Here is a 24,269-nt window from a genome sequence, read left to right on the forward strand (position 1 = left end):
CACATAAGTAGAATCATACAATATATGTCCTTTTGTGTCTGGTTTATCTCACTTAGCATAATGTTTTCAAGGTTCATCCACGTTGTAGCAGGTTTCAAAATTTCATTCCTTTTTAAAACTGAATAATATTCCATTGTATGTATATACCGTATCGTTTATCTGGTCATCTGCTGATAAACATCTGGGTTGTTTCCACCTTTTGGCTATTGTGAATACTGCTATGAACACTGGTATACAAGTATCTGTTTGAGTCCCTGCTTTCAATACTTTTGGGAATGTACTTAGGAGTGGAATATGATAATCCTAGGTTTTTAACTTTTGAGGAATTGCCCAATTGTTTTCCATAGTAGCTGCACCATTTTGCATTCCCACCAGCAATTCATAAGATTCTAATTTCTCCACATCCTCACCAACATTTGTTATTTTCGGGGGTTGTTTTGCTTGGTTTTGTTTGATACAGCCATCCTAATGGATGTGAAAGGACGTGATCTTGATTTGCATTTCCCTAATGCCTTAATGGTGATGTTGAGCATACTTTCAGGTGCTTATTGGCCATCTGCATATTTTCTTAGAGAAATATCTATTCAAGTCCTTTGTACGTTTAAAAGAAAAATTTTACTGTAGTTAAAATACAACATTACATTAGTTTTAGGCATACAGCATAGTGATTCAACCATTATATAAAGTACAAAACGCTCACCACAGTAAGTGTAGTTATCATAGTCACCATACAAAGTTATTCCAATAAGACTGACTATATTCCCTATGCTCTACTTTTGTCACCCTAATTTATCAATCTTATAACTGGAAGTTTGCACTTCTTAGTCCTCTTTTACCTACTTCACCCACCTCCTGACCCACTACAAATTCATTGTTCAGCTGCATCTAGACCATCACTTGCTGCTTATATTCTTCTTTTCTAATAAATTATTCCAGGTCACCGCGTCACTTCACATCCTGTTTTCTGAAGATTAAGACCATCAAGATATTACCTTTTCATCAGCCTTCCCTCTTTCCCAGCAAAAGATGGCAGTCCTTTCTAGAATACTCACTCTATAATCTCCACCTGTGTATATAAAACCAATTTCTGAGAAACATTTTTCCTATTCATTGAACAAACTCAGATCTCCCCTATCTAGCCATTCTCTAGATACTGTTATTTCCTTCCTTCCTGTTACCACCAAATCTCATGGCAATTCTTCAACTTCCCTTCATAACTAAATAATACTGATTAAGCACCTACTAGGTACAAGGGACTAAAAGAGGTCCAAAAAATATAAGATTGTACCCAATAATTCCCTTAAGTCCTCTATTTCCTTTTTTAAATTTTTTTTTCAACGTTTTTATTTATTTTTGGGACAGAGAGAGACAGAGCATGAACGGGGGAGGGGCAGAGAGAGAGGGAGACACAGAATCGGAAACAGGCTCCAGGCTCCGAGCCATCAGCCCAGAGCCCGACGCGGGGCTCGAACTCACGGACCGCAAGATCATGACCTGGCTGAAGTCGGACGCTTAACCGACTGCGCCACCCAGGCGCCCCTCTATTTCCTTTTTTAGAGATTTCTTTAAGTTTACTTATTTTGACAGAGAGAGAGAGAGACAGAGCACGCGAGCAAGGGAGGAGCAGAGAGAGAGGGAGAAAGGAGAGAGAGAATACCAAGCAGGCTCCACAGTGTCAGCACGCGTTTGAACTCACAAACCGAGAAATCATGACCCAAGCCGAAACCAAGAGAGTTGGAGGCTTAACTGACTGAGCCACCTAGGCTCCCCTGCTTTAAGCCCTCTAAATCTGGCTTCTAAACACATCATTGCACCACTCCATCATAGGGCCCTCCTTTTTCTGCTTCATTCTTTTACTCCTCTCTCAGTGGCAGCAGACTATGCTCTCATGATCTTCCACACAATCAATATCCCCCACTCCACCACAGCGAAATTGTATTTTACTCAGGTCTGATCTCCACTTTCTTCCCTGCACCATATCCGTGTACTAAGCATTCCTTCTCCTGCAGTCTCACTGCCACAATTAGTCCACAGCCTCATCGTCGTGTGCCTTCATTAATATTCAGTCTCCAGATTTTGTTTTCCTGTAATGAATCAAGGAAATCAACTCTAAATCATGTCTCTTGAGTACTAAAAAAAAATGTTAAATGGAATATAACACAAGTATGCAAAATCCCATGCATCTTTCAAAACAGGTGTGAGATATAATTCACATATCATTCATCTATTAAAAGTACTAACTTCAGGGGAACCTAGGTGGCTCCTTCAGTTAAGTGTCTGACTTCGGCTCAGGTCATGATCTCATGGTTGGTGAGTTTGAGCCCCATGTGGGGCTCTATGCTGACAGCTCAGAGCCTGGATTTCGTGTCTCCCTCTCTCTCTCTGCCCCTCTCTGACTCACACTCTGTCTCTCAAAAATAAACATTAATTTTTTTTAAGTACAAAATTCAAAGGTATAATCACAGATATGTACAACCATCACAATTTCAGAACATCTTCATACCTCAAAAAGAAACCTTGCATTTTTTAGCTTTTGCTCCAACCACCATTCCCACCACTCCCTCAGTCCCTACCCATCTGCCCTAGGCAACCACCAAACCACTAATCTACACTTTTTTTCATATAGATTTCTTTATTCTGGACTTTCACATAAATGGAATCATATAATATGTCGTCCTTTGTGACTGGCTTCTTTCACCTAGCCAATGTTTTTAAAGTTCACCCATGTAGCATGTATCAGAACTTCATTTCCTTCATGGCCAAATAATATCCCATTATATGGATATAACACATTTTGTTTATCCATTCAACTTTTGAGAGATAGCTGGGGTTTTTTTTCCCACCTTTTGGATAGTAAGAATAACGCTGTTATGATCATCTGTGTACAAGTTTTTGTCTAAACCTATGTTTTCAATTCTCTTGGATACATACCTAAAAGTAGAATTGCTGGGTCACATGGTAAACTATGTTTAATCACCTGAGGAACTGTAGGCCATATTCCAAAGCAGTTGTACAATTTATAGGACCGTCAAAAATGTAAGAGTGTTAAAGTTTCTCCACATTCTCACCAACACTTAGTATTATCTGACATCTTCATTTTAATTTTCACAGTTGACATGTAGTATCTCACCATGGTTGTGATTTGCGTTTCTCTGATGACTAATGATGTCAAGCATCATTTCATGTGCCTATCGGTCATTTGCATATCTTATTTGGAGAAGGGTCTATTCAGATCCTTTGCCCCCCATCCTCTTTTTTTTTTTTTTTTTTTTTCTTAAAGAGAGAGTGTGAGCAGAGAAGCAGACGGAGAGGGAGAGAGAGAGAGAATCCTAAGCAGGCTCCATCCCAGCGTGGAGCCTGACACAGGGCTCAATTTCACGACCATAAAATCATGACCTGAGCCCAAATCAAGAGTTGGACACTTAACAGACCAAGCCACCCAGGCACCCCAATGCCCATTTTCAGTGTGTTGTCTTTGGGACGCCTAGGTGGCTCAGTTGGTTAAGCATCCAACTTCGGCTCAAGTCACGATCTCATGGTTCATGGTTGGAGCCCCACGTCAGGCTCTGTGTGGACAGCTCGGAGCCTGGAGCCTGCTTCGAATTCTGTCTCCCTCTCTTTGCTCCCCGCCCCCCCCCAACTCCTGCTCTGTCTCTCAAAAATAAATAAACATAAAAAAATTTAATTGGGTTGTCTTTTTATTATCGGGTTGTAACAGTTCTTTATATATTCTAGACATAAGTGCTTATCAAATATGTAACCTACAAATACTCTTTCCCATTCTGAGAATCTTTTCAGTTTCTTGATGATGGCCTTTGAGACACAAAAGTTCTTCATTTTGATAAAAGTCCAACTTATTTTTTATTTTGTTGTCCATGTTTTTCATGTCACACCTAAAAAACCAAATCCAAGGTCATGAAGATTTATCCCTACATTTTGTTTTAAGAGTTTTATCGTCTTATCTTTTATGTTTAGGTCTTTGGTCCATTTTGAGTTAACTTTTGTATATGGTGTCAGCTAAAGTTTCAACTTCACTTTATTCTCTCATATATGGCTATCCAGTTCTCCTACCACCACTGGTTGAAAAGACTATTCTTTCCCCCAATAAATGGCTCTGGAACCCTCATCATAAATCAAATGACCATAACCAAAGCTATCTTGAGAAAGAACAAGGCTGGAGGTCTCACAACCCCAACTTGAAACTACACTACAAAGCTATTTTTTTATACTACAAAGCTATATTAACAAAAGCAGTATGGTAGTGGCACGAAAACAGACACATAGATCAATGGAAAAGGACAGAGAACCCAGAAATAAATCCATGCTTATATGCCTAATTAATCTACAACAAATGAAGCAAAATTATACACTAGGGGAAAGACAGTCTCTTCAAATGAGACTGGGTAAACAGGATAGTCATATGCAAAAGATTGAAACAAGACCACTATCTTATACCATATACAAAAATTAACTCAACATGGATTAAAGACCTAACTGTGAGACCTGAAACCATAAAACTTCCAAAAGAAAATATAGGCAGTAACCTCTCAGATACTGACCTTAGCAATATTTTTCTGGATAACCCTCCTCACACAAGAGAAACAAAACAAAAATAAACATTAGAACTATATCAAACTAAAAAACCTTTGCACAGTGAAAGAAACCATCAACAAAATGAAAAGGAAACCTACTGACTAGGGGAAGATACTTGCAAATGATATGTCCAACAAGATGTTAATACCCAAAATATATAAAGAACTCATAAAACTAAACACCCAAAAAACAAATAATTCAATTAAAAAATGGAGGACATGAATAGACAATTTTTCAAAGAAGCCATACAGATGGCCAACAGACACATGAAAATATACTCAACATCACTAACCCTCAGGGAAATGCAAATCAAAACCACAGTTGAGTTATCACCTCACACCTATCAGAATGTCTAGTATCGGGGCGCCTGGGTGGCGCAGTCGGTTAAGCGTCCGACTTCAGCCAGGTCACGATCTCGCGGTCCGTGAGTTCGAGCCCCGCGTCCGGCTCTGGGCTGATGGCTCAGAGCCTGGAGCCTGTTTCCGATTCTGTGTCTCCCTCTCTCTCTCTGCCCCTCCCCCGTTCATGCTCTGTCTCTCTCTGTCCCAAAAAATAAATAAACGTTGGGGAAAAAAAAAAAAATTAAAAAAAAAAAAAAAAAAAAAAAAAAAAGAATGTCTAGTATCAAAAAAGACAAGAAATAAGTGTTGGGCAGAAATAAGGATGTACAGGAAAAGGGAACCCTCATGCACTGCTAGTGGGAATATAAAGTGGTACAGCCACTATGGAAAACAGTAGGAACGTTCCTCAAAAAATTAAAAACAGAAATACCATATAATCCAGTAATTCCACTGGTGAGTACTTACACAAACAAAAATGCTTGTCAAAAAGATAATATGCACCCCTATGTTTACTCCAGTATTTACAATAGCCAAGATATGGAACCAACCTAAATGTCCACCAATAGATGAATCAATAAAGAAGATGTGGTGTATATACACAATGGAATATTACTCAGTCACAAAAAAAAAAAAAAAAAGAATGAATTCTTGCCATCTGTGACAACATGGATGGACCTAGAGGGTATTATACGAAGTGAAATAAGTCAGACACAGGAAAACAAATACCATATAATTTCACTTATGTGCACAATCTAAAAACCAAATGAACAAAACACACAAAAAAACAAACAGATTCATGAATACAGAAGATAAGTTAATGATTGCCAAAGGGGAGGTAGGTGGGTGGGATGGGTCAAATAGGTGAAGGGGACCCAGATATACAAACTTCCAGTTATAAAATAAATAATCACAGTGATGAAAAGCACAGGATTGGAAAAATAGTGTAATAATTTTGTTTGGTGACAGATGGTAATTACACTTATGGCAAGCATTTCATAATGTGCATACAATTGCCTAATCACTGTGTTATATACCTGATACTAATAATATAATACTGTATGTCAACTATACTGCAATTAAAATTTTTTTAAAAATTCTTTTCCTTTAAAATTTTTTTAATGTTTATTTTTCAAGAGACAAAGACACAGCATGAGTGGGGAAGGGACAGAGACAGAGGAAGTCACAGAATCTGAAGCAGGCTCCAGGCTCTGCGCCATCTACACAGAGCCTGACATGGGACTCAAACTCACGAACCACGAGACCATGACCTGAACCAAAGTCGGACGCTTAACCGACTGACCCAGCCAGGTGCCCCAAATTTTTTTTCACTTTAAAAGCCAGATAAGAACACACCAAAAAATTTTTGTTAATTAAAAGGAATAGGGGCACCTGGGTGGCTCAGTTAACAGTCCAACTCTTGATTTCGGCTCAGGTCATGATCTCACAGTTTGGTTTCATGCAGGCTGTGTGCTGACAGTATGGAGCCTGCTTGTGATTCTCTCTCTCCCCCCTCTCTCTGCCCCTGCCCTGCTCACGCCCTCTCTCTCAGAATAATAAACATGAAAAAAATTTTAAGAAAAATAAACACAATTAAAAGAAATACGTGAGCAAAGGGTTTGAATGGACATTTCTCCAAAGACAATGTAAAAATGGCCAGTAAGCATATAAAAAGATGCTCATCAGTAATCATTAGAAAACTATAAATCAGGGTGCCTGGGTGCCTCAGTCAGTGAAGCATTTAACTTTGGCCCAGGTCATGATCTCACAGTTTGTGGGTTCAAGCCCTGTATTGGGCTCTATGCTGACAGCTCAGAGCCTAGAGTCTGCTTCAGATTCTGTGCCTCCCTCTCTCTCTGCCCCTCCCTTGCGTGCTCTCTGTCTCTCTCTAAAATAAACATTAAAAAAAAATTTTTTTAAAGAAAACTACAAATCAAAACCATAATGAGATATCACCTCACATCCTCTAAGATGACTATAATCAAAAAAATGGAAAATAACAAGTGTTGAGGATGTGGAGACACTGGAGCCCTCCTACATTACTGGTGGGTATGTAAAATGATACAGCTGCTACAGAAAACAATTTGTCGGTTCCACAAAAAATTAAACATAGAATTATCATATGACCCAGCAATTCCACTCCTAGATATCACACCCCAAAGAACTGAAAACATGTATTCCAACAAACACTTGTAGAAGAATATTCATGGCAGCACTATTCACAGTAGCTAAAAGCTGGACACAACCCAAATGTCCACCAACTGATAAATGGATAAACAAAATACAATGTATCATACAATGGAATTTTTTTTAATGTTTATTATTGTTTATTTTTGAGAGAGAGAGAGAGAGAGAAAGTGCACGCTAGAGAGGGGGAGCAGCAGAATGAGAGACAGAATCTGAAGCAGGCTCCAGGCTCCAAGCTGTCAGCACAGAGCCCGACGTGGGCCTCGAACTCACGAACTGCGAGATCATGACCTGAGCTGAAGTCAGACCTTTAACTGAGCCACCCACGTGCCCCATTTAAGATTTTATTTTTAAGTAATTTCTATACCCAAAACAGGGCTCAAACTCACAACCCCGAGATCAAGAGTTCCATGCTCCACTGACCAAGCCAGTCAGGCACCCCTACGTGTCTATTCTTGTGCCAGTAGCACACCATCTTGATTAGTGTTGTTTTACAGTAGGTTTAAAACCAGGAAGTATGAGGGGCATCTGGGTGGCTCAGTTGGTTAAATCCAACTCTTGATTTCGGTTCAAGTCAGGATCCCAGGGTCATGGGACCAGGCCCTGCGTTGGGCTCCACACTCAGCATGAAGCCTGCTTAAGATTCTCTATCTCTTCCCTCTGCCCCTCTCCCCTGCTGGGGTGCATATGAGCATGTTCTTGCTCAAAAAAAAAAAACACCTAGAAAGTGTGAGTCCTGCTACTTTGTTCTTTTTCCAGTATTGTTTTGGCTATTCTGAGTCCCTTGCAATTCCATATGAATTTTTAAATCAGCTTGTCAATTTCTATAAACGAATCAACTGGTACTCTGGTGAGGATTATGTTGACTCTATAGATCAACATGGGGTGTGCTGCCATCTTAACAATGCCTCTCTCTGCCCCTCCCCACTCACGTTCTCTCTCTCTCTAAAATAAACATTAAAAAAATTAATAACATATATATAATAAATAAAAGTATAACCACACATGGGCTATATAATTTAAAGCCTTCAGCATCTACATCAGCAAAATAGGTTTATTAAATTACCAAACTGGTTAATCAAACATTTTCTATTAAAGTTCGAAAGATGCAGAATGATACAAGACTAAACACTAAGATCATAAATCAACAAAGTTTCTGTGGCCATTTCCAAAGAGAAAATTTAAAAATCAGTCAGAAATTTCCACCCGATGCTTTTAACATTCACCAAAAGGCATTAGGCATTTCCGCAGTTATTTCTTAAAAAGGGGGAGGGGGTGCAGGTGGGGAGGAGAGAAGATAATTAAATCCCTCCCTCAGTTTTGAGAGGAAGAAGTCAGCAAAAGGAAAAAATGGCCATACTACCAGTATATACTAATTTGAAGTCCGAAGATTTAAAGCACTCTATTTAATCACTGATGATCATTTACATATTTCCTAGGCAATCATCTTAGTTCCACACTGGTTTGTTATGATCACTAGTGACCTTAATCCTAGTGGGAAATGAGTATATGCTTCATCCAATTTCTAAAATCAATTCTAAATCCTCTTTCGGAATAACACTAGACTGGTTGAGAAGCTAAATCAAAAAAAAGGGGGGGGGACTTTCTTTTTTAGAAATTAACATTCCTCTGGTCTATTTTTTTTTTAGTAAAACAGTTTAGCTGGCAGGCCAATGCCCATTTTATACCCATGAAAGGATCTAGAATTAGTTTACCAACTCTAGGATTTCACCTGCAGAGTTGAAAAGGCAATTGTTCTAGTTCCCCAAAGAGTCAAACCTAAAACTCTTGGCTTTTTCACTGCAATTGTCTATGTGAGAGGTCAGCTAGTATTTCTGGCCTTGATCAAGCAATCACATCCACATTACTGAGCATACCAAGCATAGGAAACCATTCTATACCAGTCACTAGCCATTTGTTCTACTACTTTAAAACCTAGTGCTGGGGGCACCTGGGTGACTCAGTCAGTTAAGCATCCAACTTAGGCTCAGGTTATGATCTCGCAGTTCATGAGTTCAGGCCCTGCATCGGATCGGGTTCTCTGCTGACAGCTCAGAGCCTGGAGCCTCCTTCAGGATTCTGTGTCTCCCTCTCTCTCTGTGCACCTCCTCCACTTGCACTCTGTCTCTCTCAAAAACAAATAAATATTTAAAAAAATTAAAAAAAAAAAAAGAGTTATTTTGGGGCACCTGGATGGCTCAGTTGGTTAAGCTCAGGTCACAATCTCAGGTTTGTGGGTTCAAGCCCTGTGCTGGGCTCTATGCTGACAGCTCAGAGCTTGAAACCTGCTTCAGATTCTGTGTCTCCCTCCCTTTCTCTGCCCCTCCCCTGCTCATGCTCTCTCTGCCTCTCTCAAAACTAAATATTTTATAAATTAAAAACAAACAAACAAGCAAACAAAACTAGTGCAGCTTCTCCTCCACTCTACCCTGCCTCTTTAAAAATTTTTTTAATGTTTATTTGGCGGGGGGCAGGGGGGAGCAGAGAGGGAGACACAGACCCCAAAGCAGGCTCCAGGCTCTGAGCTGTCAGCACAGAGCCCAACGTGGAGCTCAAACCCACAGACTGCAAGATCATGACCTGAACCGAGGTCAGACGCTTAACTGACTGAGTCACCCAGGTACCCCTAGCCTATCTCTTTAAAAAGCTCTTTTACAAAGCCTATTTTCCTAGTATCAGTCCCTCCATCAACAACCGTGAGACTTCATACTTCAAACATTAGGTAACAAGAAACTTCTTTCTGGTCTCTTAAAAAAGCAATCTCAAGCTTTTTATCACATATCTAATGATATTTTTTTTTAATTTTTTTTAATGTTTATTTATTTTTGAGAGAGAGAGACAGGCAGGGCATGAGCGGGGGAGTGGCAGAGAGAGAGGGAAACACAGAATCCGAAGCAGGCTCCAGGCTCCGAACTGTCAGCACAGAGCCCGACATGGGGCTCGAACTCACAGACCGCAAGATCATGACCTGAGCCAAAGTCAGACACTCAACCGACTGAGCCACCCAGGCGCCCCTAGCCTATCTCTTTAAAAAGCTCTTTCAGGGGCGCCTGGGTGGCGCAGTCGGTTAAGCGTCCGACTTCAGCCAGGTCACGATCTCGCGGTCCGGGAGTTCGAGCCCCGCGTCGGGCTCTGGGCTGATGGCTCAGAGCCTGGAGCCTGTTTCCGATTCTGTGTCTCCCTCTCTCTCTGCCCCTCCCCCGTTCATGCTCTGTCTCTCTCTGTCCCAAAAAATAAATAAATAAAAACGTTGAAAAAAAAAAATTTTAAAAAAAAATAAAAAAATAAAAAGCTCTTTCACAAAGCCTATTTTCCTAGTATCAGCCCCGCCATCAACAACTGTGAGACTTCATACTTCAACCATTAGGTAATAATAAACTTCTTTCTGGTCTCTTACACAGCAATCTCAAGCTTTTTATCACATATCTAATGATATTTTAATGGAATAGTACACAAAACTCTTAAGATACTTATCAAGAAAGAAATGAATATGAAAACTCCTCACAAAGTATCACATACTGGAATGTCTGACAAACCCTCAAGAAGCCTTACAGGAAGAAAATGTAAATGCCTTCAAGTATTCCAGAATCAAAAACCCTAAAGATGTCCAGTCTAACATAGAAAGATAATAAATACGTACTCATGATGACAACTTCAAAACACTTTAAGAAACCCTATGTTTAATTTTATCACGTTCTATTACTTTTAAGATGTGTAAGGCACGTGCCTAGTACATTCTAAATTATTCAATTAATCAGAATATTCGTTTAAACTATCCAATTCCTTATTCTCTCACTGTGAGTTAAAGGTTAAGTTAAAGGTCTTCTAGAGTTTATTCAACTGTGTAGTGTAGCAGCATTTACGCTACCACCTCGCACAAAGACTTTTTTATTGCATTTTGGGTATATAGGTGTATACTAAAAAGAATGTGTAGAGAGGGAAGATAGTAGGGAACATCCAATGACACATCCAATCACACATTTTACAGCTTAGTTACATAAATCTTTTAATGCAGAACAAAGACATTTGGTATTAGTAAATAGCTTAGAGAGAAACTCAACTCCCCCTAAACCATATAGCTACCTCTTCTGCCCCTCAAAAAGGCCTATAAGGAATAAGTCAATCCCTTTCAAATATATCAGATTGTTTCATAGTGAATTATAATTATATATTCATAACTGGAAAAAGAAACCACCTAAAATTTGAATAAAATTACAACATCCTGTCTTGAAATAAAGATTACAGTGTATAAAAAATCTCCCCCACAAACAAGTTTGGGAGCAAAGGGATAGACAGAGCTGATGAGTATGAAGTCCTTTTACCCCATTTCATTAAAATTTCTGCAAGCACACTAAACTGCTGAAGAAGTATTTATTTTGAAAAAAGTGAGGAGTGTTTTGAAAATTACAGAAAAGTATAGAGTACTAAAAGTTCTGTAGTATACATGTAAGTATCATTGTCACTCCCAAAGATTCTCATTACTTTAATGACTGCTCAATAAGGATTGTGAAAAATCCACTAGAGTACCCTATATGTAGCTACCCTAAGGAACATACATAAACACACAAATGTTTTGTGCCAATAACTGCCCTATCATTTAAATATTTCAGGTTAAGTTCCACTAATCCCAAAGAAATATTTTCATTCTGAGTATCTAAGGTTATCTGATCCGTGTACTTGAACATTACAGTGCCTGATCCATACTAATCTATATTACCTAACTTCCCCAGGAAGGTAACAGTAGAGAGTTCAAATGCAGAAAGTGGTCTCGTATAGAATTTGCAAAAGTTCAGCAGGACCTACATACCGGCAAGTCCACACTAACATCAGTACCATCCAGAAGAGACACCCGACATGTGATGATGGACTTAGAGTCTCCAGCTGCAGGAATGTGCGTGGCAGCTCGTTGAGCTTCTCGGAGTCGTTCCTTCTCGGCATGTTTACGCATTGACCGACGCCCAAGTGTTCTACGGAAGAAGCTCAGCATTTTTGTCACTGTAAAAACCAGACAGAAAAAAGTATCAGAAGACTCCCCACAATATGCAGTCAGACATATAGTGTTATTTACTAAAATCCTATGGTATTATGGATACACTATTAAAAAGGTTTCTGGTCAAGTAAATTTGAAAAAAATAATTAAAACTGGCTACTTTAATTCCAAGTTTTTGAAGACTTTTATATAAAATAGAGCTATAATTTACAGCATTTCTAAACTTACTGGACTATTTTATAAGGAGTTGACAGAAGACAACAAACATTAATTAAGCTTATCAGGTCTTTTGGATCAATGAATTTCATGTACAATAGCCGTATACCTCTACAAATGTTAGGAAACAATCCATTCGCTAAAGTATCCTTTGATGATCACTAACAATCCTAAGAAGTATCATTTCTTTTCTGAGCAATCACAGTAAAAACACAAAAAGGGGGCAGTGCCTAGCTGGCTCAGTGGGTGGAGCACACGATGCTTTATCTTGGGATTACAAATTTGAGCCCCACACTGGGTGGGGAGATTATTTAAAGATAAAATCTTTAAAGGGCGCCTGGGTGGCTCAGTCGGTTAAGCGCCCAACTTTGGCTTAGTTCATGATCGTGTGGTCTGTGGGTTCAGGCCCCGTGCTGGGCTCTGTGCTGACAGCTCGGAGCCTGGAGCCCACTTTGGATTCTGTCTCCCTTTCTTTCTCTGCCCCTTCCCCACTTGTGCTCTGTTTCTCTCTCTCTCTCTCTCTCTCTCAAAAATAAAAACATTAAAAAAAAATTACTAAAGATAAAATCTTTTTTAAAAAATCACCTATTTCAGCTAAAATACAAATATAATCCAAATTTTATGTTTTTATCAAATATTCTATTTCTTACATATTTTAAATTGCTATTTAGTAAAATCAATTCTTTATAATGTTAAATTATATTAATGCCATTTCCTTTCATGTCTTTATTAAGAGACAGGTTTAGTAATTTTAAAAATACAACAAACATGGGGCGCCTGGGTGGCGCAGTCGGTTAGGCGTCCGACTTCAGCCAGGTCACGATCTCGCGGTCCGGGAGTTCGAGCCCCGCGTCGGGCTCTGGGCTGATGGCTCAGAGCCTGGAGCCTGTTTCCGATTCTGTGTCTCCCTCTCTCTCTGCCCCTCCCCCGTTCATGCTCTGTCTCTCTCTGTCCCAAAAATAAATAAACGTTGAAAAAAAAAAAAAATTAAAAAAAAAAAATACAACAAACACAAAATGGTAACACCAGAAAAAGTACTTTGCTAACCTAATGTTTAATTTATGCAAATAAGACAATTATTAATTCCAGAGAAAACAAGAAAACAAGAAGTCAAGCAGAAAAAGGAATCAGAGTATACTACATGACTTAGCTAATATTTTAAATATTCATAATACTCTAAACACTAAATATTGATCTAAACACAACTATAAAGTAACTATAAGATAAATAATAAAGGTAGATGTCGACAGAGAGCCAATTCCTCATTTTGCCTAGTTGGAATTCAACTGGTAATTCCTGAAACCAAAAATCAAGAAGTGACAGTAAAAATATGTTTAAATCAAAGTGGTTGTCTTGAAGGGAACAGAACTCAGGAGAGTGCTGTTTTTCAAAAGAAGACTTCGGATTAGAGGACTTTCAACTAGTTACATTTATAAACTTGATTAAAAGGTAATTTAAAAATAAATACCAGCACATTAAAAAATAATGCCTATAGGGGTGCCTGGGTGGCTCAGTCGGTTGAGCGTCCGACTTCGGCTCAGGTCATAATCTCGCGGTCTATGAGTTCGAGCCCCGCATCAGGCTCTTGCTGACCGCTCAGAGCCTGGAGCCTGTTTCAGATTCTGTGTCTCCCTCTCTCTCTGACCCTCCCCCGTTCATGCTCTGTCTGTCTCTGGCTCAAAAATAAATACACGTTAAAAAAAAAAAAATTAAAAAAAAAATAATGCCTATAAATTGAAGATCGTACACATATCACACATATGGATAAGTATGGATATTCCTACATAATTGAGTAAATTGGCAAAGCCCTAAGAGGTGTCATTTTTATGTTCATCTGCTTAACTACCAAGAAAACAAAATTTTAGATAGGTTTTTGGTTTACAAAAGCACTCAAATATAACATCTGGCCCTGTCTCTTTCTCTCCAGGTTTCTCTTCAGACACTGCTCCCTTTGCACCTTACAAAGGTACTACTTCAGCAGCCTAAGAAAGGTACTATTAACCCAGATGTTAAAAGCCCATGTATCAGAAAATCCCGATCTATTTTTTAATTCAATTCCACCTATACCTCCCCTGAGAAACATTCTCTGATTGCCAAAGAGTCACTCCCATCATCACACTTCCACTGAAACTTGAAGATTGTTTACTGTTTCACTAATCAGATTTTAATTATTCATTTACATGTCTGTCTCCTTTATCATTGGCTCCTTGAAGACACAATTTCTATTTTGAATAGACTTCATCAACAAGTACAACAAATGGTTAGTAAAGAATCTTACTTGCTGCTTAGAAAAACTCCCCAAAATACTGTCTTATTTTGATGAGTAAACTAAGGGTCCAATAAATGAGACCATTGGCCAGGTCCATTATTTAGTAAATAATGAAGAGAGGGGCTCAAACTCTAATTTTTCTGGCTCCAAATATTGGTCTCTTTCTACTACGTCACAGAGCAATTTATGTAAAACTTATACATATTTTAGAGAGAAAAAATTATCAAAGATCATAGCTAAAAAGCGTCTGCATGAAAACACAAGCACAAAACATACATGATAAATTTGTTGTTTAAAACATTTCAGTTTATTCAACAAATTGCAAGGGGGGAAGAGATGTAAGGAAAACTACAGATTAATAAGAAAGACTTAAAATATATATCCATCTTTTCAGGCGCCTGGGAGGCTCAGTCGATTAAGCGTCCGACTTCAGCTCAGGTCATAATCTTGCAGTTCATGAGTTCAAGCCCGGTGTTGGGCTCTGTGCTGATAGCTCAGAGCCTGGAGCCTGCTTCAGATTCTGTGTCTCTGTCTCTCTGTCCCTCCCTGCTTTTGCTCTGCTTGCACACGCGCTCACTCTCTAATAAACATTAAAAATTTTTTATTAAAAATAATAATTAATTAATTAATTAAATACATATCTGTTAATCACAATGCGTGGACCTACTTTAGATCCTAATTCAATTTAGGATCTAATTTTTTTTTTTAAGTTGTCTGATGTTATCATTAAAGACGTCCTGTTTATGACACAAAAACAGACACTCAGATCAATGGAACAGAATAGAGAACCCAGAAATGGACCCACAAATGTATGGCCAACTAATCTTTGACAAAGCAGGAAAGAATATCCAATGGAATAAAGACAGTCTCTTCAGCTGGTGATGGGAAAACTGGACAGCGACATGCAGAAAAACGAACCTGGACCACTTTCTTACACCAAACACAAAAAATAAACTCAAAATGGATGATGAAAGACCTAAATGTAAGACAGGAAGCCATCAAAACCCTCAGGGAGAAAGCAGGCAAAAAACTCTTTGACATCGGCCGCAGCAACTTCTTACTCAACATGTCTCTGGAGGAAAGGGAAACAAAGCAAAAATGAACTATTGGGACCTCATCAAAATAAAAAGCTTCTGCAAAGCGAAGGAAAACAATCAGTAAAACTAAAAGGCAACCGACAGAATGGAAGAAGGTATTTCCAAATGACCTATCAGATAAAGAGTTAGTATCCAAAATCTGTAAAGAAGTTATCAAACTCAACACCCAAAAAATGAATAATCCAGTGAAGAAATGGGCTAAAGACATGAATAGACACTTCTCCAAAGAAGACATCCAAATGGCTAACAGACACATAAAAAATACTCAACATCACTTATCATCAGGGAAATACAAATCAAAACCACAATGGGATACCACCTCACACCAGTCAGGATGGCTAACATTAACAATTCAGGCAACAACAGATGTTGGCAAGGATGTGAAGAAAGAGGCTCTCTTTTGCACTGCTGGTGGGAATGCAAACTGGTGCAGCCACTATGGAAAATGGTATGGAAGTTCCTCAAAAAATTAAAAATAAAATTACCCTACAACCCAGCAATTGCACTACTAGGTATTTATCCAAGGGATACAGAAGTGCTGTTTCGAAGGGGCATATGCACCCCGATGTTTATAGCAGCACTATCGACAATAGCCAAAGTATGGAAGAGTCCAAATGTCCATCGATGGATGAATGGATAAAGAAGATATGGTATATATACATACAATGGAGTATTACTCGGCAATCAAAAAGAATGAAATCTTGCTATTTGCCACTACGTGGATGAAACTGGAGAGTATATGCTAAGTGAAATTAGAGAAAGACAAATATCATATGACACTCATATGAAGAATTTAAAATAAACAGATGAACATAAGGGAAGGGAAGCAAAAATAATATAAAAACAGAGAGCAGGACAAAACATAAGAGACTCTTAAATATAGAGAACAGACAGAGGGTTACTGGAGGTGTTGGGGGGGGGGGGGAGGGATGGTCTAAATAGGTAAGGGGCATTAAGCAATCTACTCCCGAATCATTGTTGCACTATATGCTAACTTGGATGTAAATTAAACAATAAATAAATTAACTAATTAAAAAGTTTAAACTAAATGTTAAAGAAGTCCTGTATAACCAGTTGATGCTTTAAACTAGATGCATTTGTAAATATGATGAAAATAGAAGCCAAAATGCTGAAATAATACCAACGTATTTAAAAATTCAATTGCTATAAATCCTCATTTTACAAGCACGCATACTCCTATGTAATTAGGTAAACTAGCAAAGACATGACAGTTGTCATCTGAACTTCCCAAGGACATAAATTATACATGCACACATTTGAAAACTGACTGGCTTGTTTATGATAATCAACGAATTACTGCCCTTTTTCTTTTAGATACAATAGTGTAAAGACACGTTCAACAGTTTAGATACAATAGTTTAAAGATATGTTCCCCAAAAAGTCCTTATTTTTAAAGATACACACTGAAATACTTATAAATGATGCAATGCCTAGTATTTGCACCAAAATAATACAAGGAAAGGAGTTAAGTGGGGCTAGAAACTAAAATTGCCCAGGTAACTGGCCATTGTCAGAGCTGTTACGATAGGTATATGAGGGTTCATTATATTCTTCTACTTCTGTATATGTTGAATTTTTCCAAAATAAAAGTTTTTCTTAGGGAAAACAATGTTCAAAATGCACAACTGAGAGATTCCTAGGAAGCAAATGAACTAAAAAACAAGCTTCCTGACTTTTACCTTATCTTCTCCCTTGAAAATAAAAACTCATATACAAGCAGTTAATCTGCTAAGAAAAAACAAAGGTTCTTTACGATATAATAGCTATGTATTCTGAACCGTAAAACCAAATGTCACAACTACTTTTTACAAAATATAAAAGCAACTTACATGAGGGACACCTCATGGCTCAGGCCATGATCTCATGGCTTGTGAGTTCGAGTCTGAGTTGGGCTCTGCACTGACCACATGGAGCCAACTTGAGATTCTCTCTTCCTCTCTCTCTGCACCCCTTCCCCGTGTGCACTCACTGACTCTCTTTCAAAATAAATAAATAAACTTAAAAAGAAAAAAAGTAATGTATATGAAAATAAATTTCTGATGGACTAAGAATTTAAAGTCAAAGAAATGAGGGGCACCTGGGTGGCTCAGTCGGGCATCCCGACTCTTGATTTCGGCTCAGGTCATATCTCATGGTTCATGGATTCGAGCCCCACAATGGGCTCTGCACTGACAGTGCAAAGCCTGCTTGGGGGTCTGTCTCTGTCTCTCTCTCTCTCTCTCTCTCTCTCTCTCTCTCTCTCTGTCTCTCAAAATAAATAAACTTAATTCCTTCTCTTCCCCCTCTGCCTCTCTTCTCCGCTGGTGTTATCTCTCTAAAATAAAAAAATAAAAATAAAAAGACAGCCAGTGTTGAAAAGGATATGGGATAAACAATCACTCTCACACATTGTCCTCTTTGGAAGATTTGACCACACTATCAAAAATGTTAATGTGCAAGGACGCCTGGGTGGCTCAGTAGGTGAGTGTCCAACTATTGATTTTGGCTCAGGTCATGATTTTGTGAATTTTGGGTTCAAGCCCTGAGTTGGGCTCTGTGCTGATGGTGCAGAGCCTGCTGGGGATTCTCTTTCAAAAATAAATAAACTTTTGGGGCGCCTGGGTGGCGCAGTCGGTTAAGCGTCCGACTTCAGCCAGGTCACGATCTCGCGGCCCGTGAGTTTGAGCCCCGCGTCAGGCTCTGGGCTGATGGCTCAGAGCCTGGAGCCTGTTTCCGATTCTGTGTCTCCCTCTCTCTCTGCCCCTCCCCCGTTCATGCTCTGTCTCTCTCTGTCCCAAAAATAAATAAACGTTGAAAAAAAAAATTTTTTTTTAAAAATAAATAAACTTTTAAAAAAATCTTTCAATGTGGCACCCACGTGGCTCAGTTGGTTCAACGTCTGACTTCAACCAAGGTCATGATCTCACAGTTCATGGCTTCAAGCCCCACATTCTGTGCTGATAGCTGAGCCTGGAACCTGCTTCAGATTATGTGTCTCCCTCTCTCTCTCTGCCCCTCCCCTACTCATGCTCTGTCTCTGTCTCTCAAAAATAAATAAATGTTAAAAAAAAAATGTTAATCTTTAAAAAAAATGTTTACGTGCATACCCTTTCATTTGGCAATTCTACTTCTGATAAGATATCCTAAAGAAACAGGATGTGATCCAAGTTGTAGAAATAAGGATTTTCAGGGCATAACTGCCTTACAATTTTAAATGTGTCCATCAAGCGGTTAAACAAACTATGGTACATCAACTGGCATACAACACAGCTGTTTTTTAAATACAGTGGACTCAGACACCAACAATATTTTTAAGTTAAAATGAAATCAGAGAAAAATGGTTAAGTTTTATCCCACCCTGGTGTGGGATACCTACATGTACGCAAAAGGACTAAGACATGCAACTGTTAAGGGAGGTTATCTCTGGAGGGGGTCATGTGAAGGTACCAAAGTCCTCTATAATAAGAATATATGAAGGTGTCAAAAGAGCTTTTAAAAATTATTTAAAGAAAAAAAGATGTTTCAAAATTCACTTTTTCCACCCAACTGCTATTTCCATTCTTAACGCTACAGATTTTTAGCAACCACAAACCTGATCCCAGTTTAAAAGTCTTTAACGGCCTTGCTCCCTGATGCAGCTCCTCCTCCTACCTGCCTGACCCTTCAGACAGCCTACTCCCAGCTGCTCAATCTGCTCTGGTATCCCTTCTGCTCAATCCAACAATCTTTTTAACTGCAGGCCTTTTTTGTTGTTTTGTTGTTGTTTCGGCTGTTCCATCTTTCTGGAATGCTCTTTTTCCACTTTAGGTCTCCCCCATTTCCTCAGAAAAGCATTCCCTGACTCCTGAGTCTAAATGAGGTACTCCTTTCAATACCCTTAGACTTTTCAACACTTAGAAAACTGTAATTAAACACCCAATTGTTTAATTATTTTTTTAACTGTGTACTTCCCCACTAAGACTCAAGGACCTGGTCTGACTCATTCAGCAAGATGACCTAGCTAGCATAGTAATCAGCATATTAGGAACTCAATAAAGAACTTCTGACACTAAAATGATACAGTGGAATTCTCAGAGAGTAGGTTTATATGTTTTTTTAGTGCTAGTTTTTAATCTGTGATTTCTAATTTTTCAGCAATGAACAAGAAAGGTTCCCTTTACAATCATAAAAACGCACTGTATTAACTGAAGGTGGTTTTTTTTTTAATCTAAAAACTCAGAAGTTTGTCATGAAATGTGTACACGCTCCTAAGTGACTGATGGCCACATTCTTTGGTAGGCAATTGCTCTCTGATAAAGCAATATACCCATATACAGAAGTGCCATGAAGATATTATTAATACCTTTGGCCCCACTAATCCCAACACAGAAAACGTTTGTAAAAGAATAATTCAACAGAAGTAATACCTATCATTTGCTAACGAAGGTTACCTATAAAAGAAGAAAACTCTGCAAACTAGCTTACATGTACGAATAATTCACTATCTTAAGTAGGGTTCAACAACGTGTTAGCAATGCCAGAAATGGAGTTAAGGGTAATTCTTCCCCTAACTCTTAAAAAAAAAATACTTCTGATATTGATTTAAAATGTGGCTGAGAGGTTTAAAAGACTTGGGTCTTCTTACCCTTAACTAAAATTCATGAGACTTAGTAACCACAAAAGTAGTGACGGGTACCATTAAAGTTCACACACCGAAGAACCCACGAAGAACACGCCCAGCTCCACGAGTGGGGGCGGGGAGGGTCCTTTGGATCCCGCCATTGCTGGGAACACACCTGCCTCTCACAATTGCCAAGCGGCTGAAGTTTCGGTCAAACGCAAACCAACCCCCGAAGTCCACCCGGGTTTTTGTTGTAAAACCGTGACACACACTCGAGGTGGGTTTTTCCCTTGACCTGCCACAGCCCCCTCGCCAACCAGACGGCTAACTCGAGAACTCACGGGGAAGGACGACCCTCGGCCACTCACGAGGGAGTCGGGACCGGGCAGGGGTTGAGCCGGCACATATTAACCGGCCTTGCCCCGGACTCCCGGCTGCGGCTGCGGCTCACGGTATCGCCCGAAACTCAGCGGCCGGGCCCGATTGGCCGCCGCCGCCCCTCCCCTCCCAGCAGGTTTAATATTTTGCCGGCCGGCTGGGGAAGCAGCGGCGGCCGGAGGCGAGGTCCCGAGGCGAGGCCGCGAGCACGGAGACCAGGCGCGGGGCGGAACGGGTCCCACGAGCCGGGAGGCGAAGCGGGGCGTGGACGGAGCCGGGTGCGGGCAGCGCGGCCGGGGCCACTGGGCCTCGCACTTACCTGGGCTGGGGACGGAGGCGCGGTGGCGAAGACGGCGCGGAGAGCCGGCGACGGAAGGGAAGAGGTCCCGAGCGAGACTGAGGAGGGGGCGGCTCCTCTGGAGACGCCAAGAAATGGCGGCCTAAGGCGCGCGCCCACCCTGCGCTAATCCTGCGGAGGACCCCAGCCTCCCGCCGGCCCGCCCCTTAAAGCCCCTTCTAAGCTCCGCCCCGGGGCGGGGCGCTCTGTTCTTAAATGGGCAATGACACCGCCCCGGAAATCTCCCGGCTGGGCGAGACTCGGGTTAAACAGGCGATGCCAGGCCCTACCGGATCTGCAACCGGCGCTAGCGGCCCAGCGTCCACGGCTGGTTTAAAGGGGCGCTGCCGAAATCCAACCATGGTTATCAGACCTCCTCCTTCGGAGGGGGTGCACGCCGGCAGAGAGCCCCCAAATTAGTCTTATCGCAAAGGTAGCTTAGCGCTCTCGGAATCCAGCATCAGGTGCCGCTAGACTCATTGATCTATTCGTTCAAGAAATTGATTCATTCAGCAAATATTTACTGCCCCATTGTTAGAGGAACTTTCATTGTAGTAGGGAGAAAGACGGTAATAAATACAGATAAAATAGTGGTATCATGAAGAAAAATAAAGCAGGGAATGGGAAATCGATGTCTGTTTAACATAGCGTGGACAGGGGACATTTCATCAGTTCTTTCCGCAGATAATTTGTGAAATTGCCCGTGATGGGCCAGGTGGTGTTCTAGACCCTGGAGATACAGAGGCGTATCAGAACAGACAAGAATCCCTCATGCAGCTTAAGTGCTAGCAGGAGAGACAGAAAATAAACGAGATACATTAGTAAAATTAAATACTGTTAGGCAGTGCTAAATGAGAGAGAGAAAAATAAAAGCAGGGGATAGAGATGGGGAATAAGGAAGTGGTCATTTTAGACAGACTGGCTAGGTGAGGAGGAAGGTCTCAAGAAAAAGGTGACATTTGAGTGAAGACCAAGGGAGGCAAAGGAGTAGTCCTGTGGACCCCTGGGGGAAGAGCAGAGGGAACCCCAAAGGCCCCGTTACCTGGGTGCTTGGCCTGCTCAAGGAAAGCCAGTGTGGCTGGAGGTGAGTAGATGGAGCCATGGGAGGTGACAAGACAGGGAGGCAAGAGCATAAGGTGAGAGCTGTAAGGTGAAGGGCGGTGTGGACGCCCACCACAGTCTGGGCAAGCCAGAGAGTCAACCCTGGAAGGTGTGAGGGTGTGAAGTGGCTGAAGTGGAGGACCCTGCAGGCTGAGATGAGAAGAGGCAAATACTGAGCCCCTTCTGGAGATTTGGCCCTGCCGGTCCCCCACCACCCCAAGACTTACAAGTTGGACTTGGCAAGAACAGCTGGTCTCTGATCCACGTGGTGTTGGCTGGGGCACATCACCTGGAGCTGGAGTTGCCAAAATGGCTTCATTCTCTGTGGCATCTTAGCTGGGATGGCTGAAATGAACAGCTGAGTCCGGCTCAGGCCTCTTCCTCTAGCAGGGTAGTTGGGGTGGCTCAGGCCCCAAAGCCTATTAAGGGAAATGCCCAGAAGTCACACTGTGTCACTTCTGTTGCCTATTATGGTCAAAGCAAGTCACAGGCCAGACCATTTTCAACTAGGATGGGAATAAGATGCCCATTTTTTTTTTTTTTTAGTAGTATTAAACAAATTTTCTTTCTCTACTTTTTAAAAGTAGCTCCATTGGGGCGCCTGGATGGCTCAGTCCATTAAACGTCTGACTTCGGCTCAAGTTATGATCTCCCGGTTGGTAAGTTCTAGCCCCTCGTCAGACTCCGCACTGACAACTTGAAGCCTGCTTCAGATTCTGTGTCTCCTTCTGTCTGTCCTTTCCCCACTTATGCACTCTCTCTCTCTCTCTCTTTCTCAAAAGTAAATATTTTTTTTAAATTTTAATAAAAAAATTAAAATTGCTCCATTGAGATATATCACATGTGATACAATTCACCCATTTAAAATGCACACTTCACTGACTTGTAACTTATTCACAAAGCTGTGCAACCATCACTGCAATCTAACTGTAGGACATTTTGATCTTCTCTCATGGGAGAAGCAGTGTGGAAGTACAGGGATGGGAGTATTTGTTGAGGGTCATCTTTGCATCTTTATCTCGATAAAAAAGCGCTGGTGATGATTATGACATGGGAGGCAGGGAGGCGGTGGATGTATGGATGACACAAGAAAGGGCTATAGGTTGAAGTTGAGTAGATAAGTATTCTATTTGATGTACAGGTTTAAATGTTTTCCATAATAAAAAGTTTTTTAAAAAAATTCTGTCAAGGCTATGTACTTCTTGGAAAGCCTTCCGCTGGGGGACTGATGACATGTTTGAAAGCTACAGTCTTGAGTGCCATCCGGGCTGTCTCCCTCTATTTGTCACGCAGTGTCTATACATTTGAAAGCTGTATTGTAATTCATTTGTTTACTGATCAATAATGAGGGCATTTTCTGTCAAGACTTACAAACCTACCTCATTGCCCTAAATTGTTGTGTGTCCCACCAATCTAGAGAAGGTGTCCTCTACTCCCCTTCTGCTCAATCCTTAGCTCTAACTCCTGTGGAGGGTGGGGTTGAGGGAGGCTGTGGATGAGGGGAGAGGAATAGGTGAGAAAGAACGTTGTAGGCTGAAGGAAATACGAAGATGTGGGGAAGAAAAATGGAACTTAAGAAGTTAAGTCATGGGAAGCTGTCCATGCTCTCATCACATAAGATTATTCCTTTTTTTTTTTATTTTTTTTTATTTTTTTTTTCAACGTTTATTTATTTTTGGGACAGAGAGAGACAGAGCATGAACAGGGGAGGGGCAGAGAGAGAGGGAGACACAGAATCGGAAACAGGCTCCAGGCTCTGAGCCATCAGCCCAGAGCCCGACGCGGGGCTCGAACTCACGGACCGCCAGATCGTGACCTGGCTGAAGTCGGACGCTTAACTGACTGCGCCACCCAGGCGCCCCCACATAAGATTATTCCTAATAACAATTTGTCTCCTCCCCATATCCTCCCTCTGAGACATAAATACTCTCTGCAACATCCCTATTTTGTGGCAAACTGGTCCCGTAATTGGCTCCCACCAGAGACACAGTAGGCTCTCTCCTTGAACACCGCTGAATTCAGTAAGAATGCATTTGGCCCCAAGTAATGGAGAACACAATTAACTGTACTTCAATAAGGAGTTTGTGTTTTTCACATAGGTAACCTAGAGGTAGGCGGCTGTCTAGTATTGGTTCAGGTCCTCGACAGCGCTATAAGGATCCT

General features: G+C 40.7%; 1 protein-coding gene across 6 annotated transcripts in view; it reads right to left on the reverse strand.

Annotated features, from left to right (window-relative positions):
* The window catches only part of EPB41L5 (erythrocyte membrane protein band 4.1 like 5), a 142,822-nt gene extending 121,641 nt beyond the window's left edge, over positions 1-21,181 (reverse strand). For 3 of the 6 annotated variants that reach the window (XM_045479505.1, XM_045479503.1, XM_045479506.1), the window contains exons 1-2: positions 20,988-21,181; positions 11,926-12,113 (exon numbers count right to left, since the gene is read on the reverse strand). In XM_045479505.1, the coding sequence (XP_045335461.1) occupies positions 11,926-12,105 (180 nt within the window). In that variant the 5' untranslated portion in view covers positions 12,106-12,113; positions 20,988-21,181. Of the gene's footprint in view, positions 1-11,925; positions 12,114-20,631; positions 20,755-20,987 lie in introns of those variants that run through there. The other 3 variants (XM_045479508.1, XM_045479507.1, XM_045479504.1) reach the window with 2 other exon arrangements.
* Between the last annotated feature and the right edge of the window lie 3,088 nt (positions 21,182-24,269).

This window comes from Leopardus geoffroyi, chromosome C1, assembly GCF_018350155.1.
Source record: "Leopardus geoffroyi isolate Oge1 chromosome C1, O.geoffroyi_Oge1_pat1.0, whole genome shotgun sequence".
Taxonomy (NCBI): domain Eukaryota; kingdom Metazoa; phylum Chordata; class Mammalia; order Carnivora; family Felidae; genus Leopardus; species Leopardus geoffroyi.